The following is a 13,798-nucleotide window of genomic DNA, read 5'->3' on the forward strand; positions in this document are numbered from 1 at the left end:
TGGCTTTAGAATTTAGAGATTTGTGTGTTCTGCAACTGCTGTTATCGCGGGCATAAAAGTTCAAACTTTCACAACTACGAAATAAACATCTTGTGCTTGTTTATGCCGTTGCGTTCTCGGAAATTTCTTCAATTACTTTCTAGTGTTTTGTTCTGAAACAACATAATTCTTAGGTTGAAAAATAATCCAGTAATATTCTCTCATACATTTTTCTGCCAACAGAACATTACTAAATTAGCAGCCGGAGTTAACTAAATCTCTCAAAAACAACGTAGCTTTGTTGCACTGGCTGTAATAAAATTAGTGATTTGCTTTTCCTCCGCGATGCTGTTTGCGACATACAACTGTTCAAACCGTTCCAAATGTAATTTAATATTACCTTTTACAACATCGAAAGGCTTCCGTATCTGTCCTTGAATCCCATGCATAGTCGCCAAACTTGCTATATTAACGATACGTACCACGGTGATAGTACTTCGTGCAGGGTCGTTTATATACACACAATCCATTTTCAAGCTCGTGCATATGTATGTAATCTCCCTTCATGCGTGAAAATCACATCGAAACAATTGAACATCATGGCACAAAGCTATTATAATGCTGTCCATGATTTTCATTTATCCTATTCTACAGTTCCAATGTGTTTTTTTGTTTTTGTGTTTTAATCTGCAACACATGTGCCTCACATTGTCAGGTACAAGGTAACAAACCTGATCACCCCGTTGTAAGTTGTGTGGTGTGTGTGTGTGTACATATAAATGTGATATATACAGGACAGGATGTTGGCATACATCACGCGTAAACTTTTACTGCATGCAAATGACATTAAGATGAATAACTTTTCCTCATAATGTTTTACTCCTTGAAATCTCGTTTAGACACTACGAGCCTTCTAACCTGTACGCATGCAACCACACATCGTGGATTTACTGTTGCCACTCTCATTTATTTTCTGTCCGAAAACCTACTGTAAGCGGTTATACTCTTAAAAACCGTATCATTCCAGGGCGAAGTCGCTGCACTTATCCCTTTCCGTCAACTCATGTATGTATCCATCCTACATTTGAAGTTTTTTTAACTAAAATTTGAAGTTTATGGGAATTTGTGTTGCTTGTTGCATACGTACAGGATGAAGCTTCTTTTCCAGGATCCGTAGCGTCAAAACGAGGTCTCGACGAGAAAAATGTTATCAGAAAAAGTTCATCGTGGCGTTCTGTAGTTGTTGAAGATTGTAAATAGTATATTGCTTTCCGCTCCTCATTTGTTTTTATTTTACTCCCGCTGGGAGCTTCTTGCAAGAACTCGGAATTCTGGGAGCGTGATATTCGAACGCTGCGGAATGGTGCTTGTCGGCTCGCGGCAGCGAGAGAACATTTCAGCTAGCCTATCGGATATGGGCCTTTTTTGTATTTCTTCATTGTGCAAACGTATTTAATTATTATATAATACCAAGTGAATTAAAGGACTTGTATCATATGCGAATTTGTTACTATATCCGTTGTTCCAGCCCTATGGTAAGATAGACAATATGGCGTCATACCCAGAGATGCTAGTTTTCTTTCATGTTGATACGTGGAAGGTATCTGCAGACATTTATGGTCCTCCGCATTCCGGATATAGTGACAGTTTATTTCGTGCAGTTCAGTGATCATCAGTTGTGACAGTGCTAATTGTGACAGTGCTAATTGTGACAGTGTTACAGAACGAACAGTGTTTTTGGTTTGCACAGATACATGTTTTCCGCGCTTTCGTAACGAACATCGTTACAACGAATTTTGCAGTGACCTTGAACTCGGTTGCGATTAAGTAGCATTAATCGTCACGGTACGGTGAAATCAGCTGTTTCAGGAACTCTTGTTTCGTCGTAGGATGATGGATTCTCTGTTTCTTCACCACCGTCGTGGGAGGAGGGATTGACTTTCTACGCGAGCATCAAAGAAGCAAATCGGTGAGTAAGTCTGGTTCATTTTACATTTCCTTCCTTGTATTTTCCTTACCTTGCAACCATGGCCGACATTCAGCGTCTTATCAAAGAGAGAAATGCATGCAAGCGCAAACTCAAACGTATAGCTTCGTATGTTGATACTTACGATGAAGCATCAAGCAACATTCTAACAATCAAGACTCGCTTGGAGCATTTAAACGAGGTTTGGCTAAAGTTAGAGGAAGTTCAAGACAGCATTGAACTACAATCAGTCGAAGGTGAACATGACGCGGCAAGAGAAGAAATTGAACGTATGTACTTTGATTTGAAAACAAGAATGCAAATTTTGATTGACAAGCATGTCACAAAGCCAGTTTCCCCTGAAACTAAACAATCTGCATCACGAGGAAGTACGCAGGTGAAGCTTCCGGCAATTGCATTACCACATTTTAGCGGTAATTACACGCAGTGGGTGTCTTTCAAGGACACGTTCGTATCGCTGATACACAACAATGTAGATATTTCAAATGTTCAGAAGTTTCAGTATTTGCGCGTATCATTGAAAGGCGATGCCTTACATCTAATTCAAAATTTGCCAATGACAGAAGCAAATTACGCTATTGCTTGGGAGCAACTCAATGAGCGATACGACAATAAAAGGTTGATAGCAGTGTCACATGTAAATGATATTTTACATATCAATCCAGTTGTAAAGGAGAATTGTCAGGAACTTCGTTCATTTACAAACACTGCAGTTAGCTCTATTTCAGCGCTCAAAATGATAGCTGAAGACACGTCGTTAACTGATATAATTTTAGTTCAGCATCTTGTTTCAAATCTCGACCCTGCAACGAGAAGAGCATTTGAACTAGAAAGTAATGATACTGAATTTAGCACATTAGATCAGCTCTTTAGTTTTCTAGAGCACAGATGCCAGGCTCTTGAAAAGATTAATCCAGTTACGAGTGAAGGTAACAAGGTAGCAACAAAATCATCTACAAATATGCACAAACAGTACAGTGCTAAATGTCAACAATCTTCGAAGTCATATGTTACAACAGATTCTTCATTGTGCATGTTTTGTAAAGCAAACAAACATCGCTTATTTTCGTGTGAAGCCTTTAAGAAAGCTTCTATTTCACAAAAGTATAAATTTTTACGTGAGAATCGCGTATGCTTTAACTGTCTTAGCAGCAACAACCACGTTTCGGCGCAGTGTAAATATGGAGTGTGCAAGCGATGTAAACAGAAGCATAGTACTTTACTTCATGTAGATCAAGGTACATCCAATGTAAACCGGCAACGAGAAATGTCATCTGGGGGTCACGTGAACACATCGATGGTAAACAATACAAGCGATTCTTCACAGCATTCAGATCAAGCACCTCAGGTTTCTTATTGTTCAATTAAGCAGAAAAGCGCGTCACAGGTGTTACTTGCTACGGCGATTGTTCAAGTACAAGATATAGCGGGCAATTGGGTCAATTGTCGTGCTCTCTTGGACGCGGCGAGTCAGAATAATTTCATTGTTGAAGACGTTGTTCAAAGTAATCGTCTTCGAAAGGTAAAGCATCGAGTTCCCATTCAGGGAATCAACAATTCGTCTGCTGAATCGAGTCATTCAGTAGAGATCCGTCTGAGATCTAATAATAGCAATTTTACGACAAGTATTTCGTGCTCAGTGTTGCCAACCATTACAGGACTAATGCCTTCAGAAAAGGTTGATGCATCTGAATGGAACATTCCAACAGATATTCGTTTAGCAGACCCAAACTTTTGTTCGCCGGGCAAAATACAGATTCTGCTTGGTGCAGAGGTTTTCTTTACCGTTATGAAGCCTGAAAAGAGAACAAAACCAGGAAATTTCCCCATTCTTCAAGACACAGAGTTTGGATGGATTATTGCAGGGAAGATTCCAGCAACATCTTCTAGCAACAGTATTACTAGGTCATTTTTCACGAGAAAGGAAGATTCTCTCAGCTCGCAGCTCCAACAGTTCTGGATCATAGAGGAGATCCACACGAAACTGCAATGACCAGAAGAAATTGCTTGCGAGCAACATTTTCAGCGAAATGTGACACGAGATGAAAGTGGCCGTTATACGGTCAGGCTACCATTACGTAAGGATCGTTCAGTGTTAGGTGACTCCTCGCACTCTGCATTAACTCGATTTCACCAATTAGAAACGAGGCTTCAACGTCAACCACAATTAAAGGCTGATTATACAGAATTTATGCAAGAATATTACCAGTTGGGACACATGGAACCCATAGGGAATTTAAATGATGTACAAACAAATGACTGCACAAAATTTTTCATTCCGCATCATTGTGTTTTCAAGGATTCCAGTACAACGAAAATACGTGTTGTTTTTGATGGGAGTTCGCCATCAACAAGCGGTGAATCAATAAATAGCATACAAATGGTTGGACCTACCATACAGGAAGATTTGTTTTCCATTGTTCTAAGATTTCGAACTCACAAGGTGGCATTGGTTTCTGATGTAACAAAGATGTATAGAATGATACACATACATCCAGATGACAGGCCACTGCAATGCATTCTGTGGAGAAACTCTCCTCAGGAACTCATAACAGTATTTCAATTGAATACGGTCTCGTATGGGCTTACATCAAGTGCCTTTTTAGCAACCAGATGTCTGAAGCAGTTAGCCGAAGATGAAGCAGTTAACTTCCCACACGCATGTCAAGTGTTGCAGCGTGATTTCTATGTTGATGATTACGTTGGAGGAAGCAGTAGCGTGCAAGGTGCGTTACAACTTTATCAAGATCTTTCAGAACTTCTGAAAAGAGGAGGATTCATCTTACGAAAGTGGTGCTCCAACAGCACTGAAGTACTCAACGCTATTCCAGAATCACTGAGAGAGACTCAAAATCTAATTCATTTTCATACCGAAGGTGTTAAAACTCTAGGAATTTCATGGAATCCCTCGGCAGACACTTTCATGATTAACATTGGAGCCAAGTCTGTCAACATGATGTCACACAAACCAACCAAACGTCAAGTAGCCAGTGTTATTGCCCAGATTTTTGATCCAATTGGACTACTTTCACCAGTAACTGTAATGTATAAGTATTTTTTACAACAGTTGTGGCTTCACAACATAAACTGGGATGATCCACTTCCAGATAGCCTGCAAGTTGAATGGGTTCATCTTCATTCTCAGCTACCAGTCATCAGTGAAATGCAAATACCACGTTTCATCCTAACACCTGGTTGTGTCAAGAATATACAAATCCATGGCTTTTCCGATGCATCGGAGAAAAATTATGGCAGTTGCTTGTATGTTCGTTCAGCAAACAAAGAAGGTTACACCGAAGTTCACTTACTGTGCTCAAAATCACGGGTCGCCCCGATCAAGAAAACCACTCTTCCTAGATTGGAACTGTGCGCTTCAGTCTTATTGGCCAAATTACTCAACAAAACTCTCCCAATTTTGAGACTTAACATTGACAATGTTTATTTGTGGACAGATTCACAAATAGTTCTGGCATGGCTTAGATCGCCAGCAAGCAGATGGAAGCCTTTTGTATCCAACAGAGTAGCGCAAATTCAAGAATATACTCAAACTTATCAATGGAGACATGTTTCGTCCAAGGATAATCCAGCGGATTTAATCTCCCGTGGAGTTAAACCTAAAGATATTCATCATCATTCGCTATGGTTTCATGGTCCAGCTTGGTTGCAAGAAGGTGAAACGTGCTGGCCATCATCATCATCTGACACAAGTCTTAAGAACAAAGATGTTCCTGAACAACGAAAGCTTCCTGTAACTACACTGGTGTCTCATCTGCAAACAGAGGCAATAATAAACGATTTTTCTACATTTTTCAAATTATTAAGGATTGTAGCGCTCTGTAAAAGATTCATTCGCAATTGTAAAAATGCAAGTAACAAACAATCCGATCCACTTACTTCAATTGACATTGAAGACGCTACTCAAACGTGTGTCGTTATGACACAAATTTCGTTCTTTCATCGAGAGATAAATGATCTCACTGCCAAAGGGCAAGTATCCAACAAAAGTATCCTTAAAGACTTACACCCCTTTCTGGATAATCAGGGAATTCTTCGTGTTGGAGGTAGGCTAGAAAATAGCAACTTGGAATTCAGCAGCAAGCATCAAATCATTTTGCATCCAAAAAGTCACTTCGCCCGTCTACTAATTGCATCAGAGCATGAACGATTGATGCACGCAGCACCTCAATTGTTAATCTCATCCATTCGAGAAAGGTACTGGATTCCTAGAATACGACAAGTTATTAAGCAAATCATTCATCAGTGTTTAACTTGTTATCGTTTGAAGGCATCCGCAGCACAACAGCTAATGGGACAGCTCCCATCCATCAGAGTTACACCTAGCAAGGCATGTAATCATGTAGGCATAGACTATGCCGGACCATACGTCATCAAAGTAGGGTCAATCAGGAGTAAAATCACAAAGAAATGCTACATAGCTCTTTTTACGTGCCTAGCCACGAGAGCAATACATCTTGAGCTAGTAACAGACCTTACTTCTGAAGCTTTCATAGCAGCATTGCGACGCTTTACAGCAAGGCGAGGCAAGTGTTCCACCATTATCAGCGATAATGCCACAACATTTCAAGGAGCGAAGAACGAACTTCAGAAACTTCAATTGCTATTTCAATCGCAAGGATTCAGTGAAGACATTCAAAGGTATGCAGCACAAGAAAACTTTCAGTGGAAAAATTCACCTCCACGTAGCCCAACATTCGGTGGTGTCTGGGAAAGCGCCATAAAATCCATGAAGTACCATCTTCGTAGAGTCGCCAAGAATGCTGTACTGACGTACGAAGAGCTGTCAACTCTTTTGTGCCAAATCGAAGCTTGCTTAAACTCTCGACCTCTTACATCCTTACCTGACTCTCATGAAGAATTTAATTACCTCACTCCAGGCCACTTTCTTATTGGTGGTCCACTAACTTCCTTTCCTCAACCAGACTTAAGTGATCTCAAGGAAAATAGACTTTCCAGGTGGCAACGAGTTCAACAGTTTCAACAAAGGATTTGGAGAAACTGGTCCCGAGATTATCTTCATGGTATGCAACAGCGTCAGAAGTGGACAACCACGCAGCCCAACCTGCAACCAGGACTACTTGTGCTTCTGAAAGAAGACAACCTACCCCCATTATCTTGGAAAATGGGCATTATAGAAGAAGTGTTTCCAGGGAAAGACAATTTAGTTCGTGTAGCCGTGGTTCGCACCAAGGATGGAGTGTACCGAAGGGCTCTCAGTAAGATTGTACCTCTTCCAGATGGGAAGATCAATTGAACTTTCATGATTTAGTTTGGATGCTGCGCATTCCAACGGGGGGGGGGGGGGGGGAGAATGTTGAAGATTGTAAATAGTATATTGCTTTCCGCTCCTCATTTGTTTTTATTTTACTCCCGCTGGGAGCTTCTTGCAAGAACTCGGAATTCTGGGAGCGTGATATTCGAACGCTGCGGAATGGTGCATGTCGGCTCGCGGCAGCGAGAGAACATTTCAGCTAGCCTATCGGATATGGGCCTTTTTTGTATTTCTTCATTGTGCAAACGTATTTAATTATTATATAATACCAAGTGAATTAAAGGACTTGTATCATATGCGAATTTGTTACTATATCCGTTGTTCCAGCCCTATGGTAAGATAGACAATATGGCGTCATACCCAGAGATGCTAGTTTTCTTTCATGTTGATACGTGGAAGGTATCTTCAGACAGTAGTATAAAAGTTTTCTGTATTTTCAATTGACACTATAAATATAATTCATCTGACTTTTATATCCTTCTTCTCTTTACAGCATTGGTTGGATCTTGCCAAAACGGTGATGAAGCAAGTGAAAGGTAAGGGAGTACTTTTACTTCAAGATTTTAAAGTAGTTTATGTATGATTTTATTCACATACAATGTTGAAAATTAAGTATCAATTTCTCGTTGATAGTCGCATTGTAAAAAAATTGACTGGTAATACACACACACACACACACACACACACACAGACACACAGTGTATTCGACAAGGCTCAGAAATTCATAAAGATGAACCTTAAAGAGAAGTTCATACCTGTTGTCTTTGGAAAACCAGAACAAACAAAATGTATGACATCAACAATATCATAGTATCCACATATACACAAAGATCTTTGGAAAATGAAAGAAAAAGAGAAGAAATTTGGGATTTCGAGTGAGAAATGTACGTAATGGGGCGCAGATCTTAATATGAGGGGCGTGATGTGTGTATAATCGAAAATACATCTGCCTTTATATATTTATTTATTTAGTCTCGGACAGTGCCTTTCGCGGCCGAGGTGGCTGCCACGCTGGGCAGTGAGAGCGCATCTGCCGGCATTTAGACACACAGCTGTACGCTGAACTTGGCACTGGAAACGTCAGTGCTTCAGTATCCAGATAGCTGGTGTCCAGTTTGCACGTGTTTCTGAAGTGTCAAGGTGTTGACAAGTGTTTTAGATTGTTTTGTTTTAGTTTACGTATTACTGGTGCTTTTCTGCAGTCTAATAATATCCGTACAACGTAAAACAACGATTTTTTTTTTTATGTACGACTCTCACGTCATTACGAACTATTGTAGGGAAGTTAGAATCAGAATTGCCATCAGAATTCCCAGATGTTCCTGTTTCACACAGAGACAGTGTTCGGATACTTGTGAAAAAAATTAGGAAAACAGGGTCTGTTCTTGAAAAGATGCGAAGGGTAAAACTGCGTGTACTTACTGAAGAGAACCTACGTTGATGACGTTGGAGCACGATTGGAACATACTCCTCAAAATTCCCTCCGGCGCCTTGCACAAGAAACAGACATTTTCATGACGTCTGCGTGGCGAGCTACAAAGCTTTTAAACCTGAAGCCATACATTAGCAGAATTGAAATAAACTATCAGGTCTTAAGTTAATTTTAAACTTTCGGAAGAGGAACTGATCCGTTTTACTGAAAATTTCCTTTAAATATGCCGTGTATGTGTGGAAGCAGGAGAACAACATTTCCAACAACTCTTGTAACAAGGTACGTACTCATTTTAATTCTAATTGTCCATGAAATTTTACGAGCTTATTTCATTACATAGCCAGCGGTTACAGTTACGCGGATGTTGCATCTAGTTTGCCGGCAAATGGGCTCTTACTTCCCGGCGCGCTAGCCGCCGCTCCACGGCCACCTCGGCCGTAAAATGCACTGTATTTCGGCACAGTATATTTATCATTAAATTATTCAGGGCAGTGTTCTATGCTTACACGTTTGCCACGACGAATATATAACATTTTTTCCCCTCCGTATATATAAAAATAAGTGCAAAATTAAGACTGAACTGAACCTACAGTTTAAAGTGGGATCCGATCCAATATGTGCCTCCATCGGGTACCGATCCGGGACCACTTGCACTCCCCCACGGAGGTCGGCCGACAACAAAGATAAGTGGAAAGCGCTAACCATTCGGATACGTGGGTATCGGAAAAACAAACTGCATTTTCCCTCAGTGGTAATTTTCAATTTGATTTTTGAAACATCATCTTTGTATATGATTAACGTTGTTTTTTGTTGTTTTTTTTTTCAAATATTTTGCATTGCTCGATTTCCCTAATTTTTCCATCCCACGATCTCGTTACTGAAGGATCCGGGCTCGAGCCCTGGCCTGTGCATGAGTGTTCCTTTGTATCCACAGTTCACCTGTTTAATTTAATCAACGTTCATCGTCATGGCAAAAGGTAGGTAAAGTGATAGAAGAGCAACGCTTTTTAAAAAAAAAAAAAAAAAAAAAAATCCCTCCCAGTGCATCTGCAGGGCACTGTGAAATGAGGAGTTTAGAGTTCTCTGTTTACGATTGTCCCTCATGACTTTCTTAAGCTCATTAGATACTTATTGCGATTAAATCTAAGTATACAGCTACAAAAAGTTATGTGAAGTGGCAAAAATTCAACATATTAGAGGAGATAAACCGGTAACAACACACTTTTTTTTGTAGTTTCTTCAATAATATTCATTTGGCTTTTTGAGTTCTGGGATACGTTTTTCATTCCAAATTATTTCATTATTCAGTGCAGAGTACAACACATAGGAACAAAAATGCGCGCTCATCCGAATCCCGGCCTGGATTGTTCTTTGTGAGGTCCCTTCATCAATTTCATCATATCACTCATCCTGATTTTCGTGATAACCAAATGGGGCAGAAAAGCGAAGTAAAATAAACCAAACCAACAACAATATGAACGCGCGTTCTCTTGCCCAAATAAACACGTCCGTATTTACGACTGTTTAGTTTACCAATTTTTTAATTGGAGGCCAAGATATTAGTATATTTAAATAAAACATTACTAAAACGAGAGCGAGAGGGAGCCTGAGCAAATATTTGTTATTTAATAATTATATATTCCATATTTGAAAAAAGAAAAGAAAGCATAACATTATTGTCTGCACATAATACGTTTCTATTTCATAAATAATAATACTACATCCCATATTATACATACATATTGTACAAAGTGTAAAAAGTTGTGGTGTAAATACAGAGAACATAAGTACTGCAGATAATTTTCCCCTGTGTTCTTTAGAGGATTTACAAAGAAACTGAAGGGAAACCAATCCCCTATCTGTCGTATAGGAGATAGACAAGGGAACCTAAAAGCACGGGCTTTCAACTATTGCAGCGCGAGTCGACGGGGCAAGGGAGGTAGAGGCAGAAATCTTCCCTTTCCCTTCGGGCGGTCGTTTCTACCTGGAACTGGTGAGGCGGAGGAAGAGCGAGCTAGGCCAGCTTTGCCCGCACGGATCGTATTGAGGGACGACAAGCGCGTGAAAAAAAAGTGTTGCATATGAACTGTGGCTTTAACAAGACAATAAATATTGTGATTTGAAAATAATTAGCGTGTGAGATTGATTGATCTATCTCTGCTAGACTAGCTACTCCTCAGTGCACGTCGCTGTTAATTTCGTAAGTAATTTATGTAGGAGACTGACTGAAACAGAGAGAATGAAAACATTAGTAACTGCTTTGCAATTGATTGTTTTTGGATAGTGGTATTCCACATAGGCTAATCGGGTCGGGACTGGATTGCACTTTGGGCATATCTGTCACCAACGAGAGTAGAAGAACAGATTACTATATTTCAATAGATACTATATAAAACCTTTGTTCCATGGTATATTATTATTACTACTACTGAAATTTAGGTGTGTGAAAAAGGGGTTCGGAGTTAAAACATGGGGTACGATAGCACCGCGTATGGAGTCATTACTTTCATTTGGTTCACTGCCGTACGCATGATTTTTTTTCGGAGAGGACGGGAATTGTAACGGTGGATATTACATAGCTGTGTTCTGAGGGAGGGGAAATACACAATAAAATATTTAAAAGTTTTTCAAGGATAAATATGGTAATCGGGGATTAGTTACGACTTTGTTTTTTTTTTTTCGTTACAAATGTTGCCTTTCTGTGTCTTCGAATCACCAAGTTATGAGAAGCCAAACATTGTGCTACGGTTGTCAACCTTCTAAGAGATCGCCAGTTTTTTTTCTCTCTGAATATCCTAAACTCAGACGGCTACCACGTGGTTTATGTAAAATACTAAATATTTCACGCGTTCGTTCCTAATGTTTAAATAGAATTTAAAGCCGGATAAAAACTGAATGTTGTAGTTTTGTTGCTAAAAAATAGTTCTTTCCATCTATTTTTCTCACTTCTGTTTAATCCTTTTTCATCTGTTTAGTTTTGTAGAGAGCTTTTTATACCATCCCAAACATTATTACTTCCCTGAGCTCTGTAATTTAATGTAGTGACTTTCTCTCTAAAGTTTACTTCAAATTTCCCAGGGACGTCGGAATTTATTCAAGAGTTGGGGGAGGGGGCAGGTTTTAGAATTTACCAACGAGACATTCCATGCGAAATCAACACAGCCCTTGACCTGACCATCTTCGATTTTCATGAAATTTGGGGAGTTGAAACTATGCATGGAACTTAGTAAGTATAAAAATTTTTAGTTTCGTGCGTCTTGTAATTGTTAAATTATTCAAGGTCAGAGTTAGCATAAATTGCCCTTTTTGAGCCCACTTAGCTATACTAAATTTACTGTAACTCCGCCACTATTTTGCCTAGGACGCTCAAATAAAGCTTATTGTACAGGGAATTGAACAAGCTTTCCAGTGATATATAACAAGTCTACCTTTGGATAAAAATATAATTTTGTCACGTGACCTTGACTTTTGACCTTGAATATCTCAAAACATGTCATCACCAAAAATCGTGAAAAAAATGTATTTGGTCCCTCATTCCATACTATAAAACAAAAAAATCATTCTGGGACTGCAATGGGATCAGAAGATACAAAATAATATGTGTAACTATGTGACTGATAAAAGCCCCATTACATGAACTATGAAGAGTCAAATGTCCCTTAACACCCCCTACAAAATGTAAAGGAGTTTTCCTGGGTATAAGTGGTCATGAAAGAAATAGGTTAGGCACAGGGAGATCCTAGCCGTGTGTGTCAAGCGCAGGTCCGGCATATTGTTGACCGCCATATTGAATTCAACGCATAAATTTCAAAGGAAAGGGGGTGATGTGATATATCAAATGAGGCTAGAATTTCACGAGAAATGAAGTGACGAAGGATTTTCCAACGTATCTTACGCCAGAGAAAAGTTATACACATATCTTTCAGTTAATATATATGCACATTATAATGTTGTCAATGTTCCTGTGAGCACACTCGTTGACGTCTCTCACACTCGCATAGAGCATTTGGTAATGTAGCATGTGCAACAACATCGCAAGCAACTATGCCTTCTCTCAGATGGTCAATATCAGGGACTTTTAGTGCATGCACCATTCTCTTCAAATGTTTCTGAAGGTAAAAGTCCTCCTAAGATGTTAGATCTGGGGAATGTGCAGGCCTTTTAATAGATCCCCGTGTGCCATCAATCTACCTAGAAAATTACCATGAAGAAATTGCGAAAATGTCCACATAGTGTGGTCACACTCTGTCCTGTTTCAAAACTCTCGAAAAGTGCCATATCCTGTAAGCAAGGGTGAAAAAACCTGTTCACTTAACAAATGCAAGAAGCCCTCACCATTTAAGGTTCCGTTGTTGAATATAGACCAACCATTTCCGTTCGCCATACATTATACCACATAATTAGCTTACCTGCAACAGCCATTCGACTGAGCAAATCACAGGTATTGCATATTATTTTCATTAACTTCACCGTGAAAATAAAAATTTGCCTCGTCACTGAAGAATTTTTCATTCCAAAGGAAGTGTCACGTAATTGTTTGAGATACTTTTCCCAATATTCTTCACTATTCAGCTATTTGGTGAATGTAGCTGATTAAAATGGTGCGTATACTTCTTTCTCTCCCAAGATGTCAGCGTGATCTCGATGAGTTCCTAACACGTTAGGAGCATTCCAATGCTTTGTTTTTAACACCTCAAAAAGGAAAAAAATGGTTACAAGCATGCAGTAATAAATTTTTGCGGGTTAAATATATGTTGGATAAACCTTCGTCACTTCATTTCTCGTGAAATTCTAGCCTCATTTGATATATCACATCACCCCCTTTCCTTTGAAATTTTTGCGTTGAATTCAATATGGCGGTCAACAATATGCCGGATCTGCGCTTGACACACACGGCTAGGGATCTCCCTGTGTCTAACATATTTCTTTTATGACCAATTATACCCAGGAAAACTCCTTTACATTTTGTAGGGAGTGTTAAGGGACATTTGACTCTTCATAGTTCATGTAATGGGGTTTTTATCAGTCACATAGTTACACATATTATTTTGTATCTTCTGATCCCATTGCAGTCCCAGAATGATTTTTTGGTATGTTTTATAGTATGGAA

General features: G+C 39.4%; 1 protein-coding gene across 7 annotated transcripts in view; it reads left to right on the forward strand.

Annotated features, from left to right (window-relative positions):
* Nucleotides 1–13,798, forward strand: part of Frmd5 (FERM domain containing) — a 366,456-nt gene that overhangs the window by 282,684 nt on the left and 69,974 nt on the right. For all 7 annotated transcript variants that reach the window (XM_083130972.1, XM_083130979.1, XM_083130977.1 and 4 more), the window contains exon 3: nucleotides 7,750–7,792. In XM_083130972.1, coding sequence (XP_082987098.1) covers nucleotides 7,750–7,792 — 43 coding nt within the window. The remainder of the gene's footprint in view (nucleotides 1–7,749; nucleotides 7,793–13,798) is intronic.

This window comes from Lepisma saccharinum, chromosome 11 (assembly GCF_977018435.1).
Source record: "Lepisma saccharinum chromosome 11, izLepSacc3.1, whole genome shotgun sequence".
Classification (NCBI taxonomy): Eukaryota; Metazoa; Arthropoda; class Insecta; order Zygentoma; family Lepismatidae; genus Lepisma; species Lepisma saccharinum.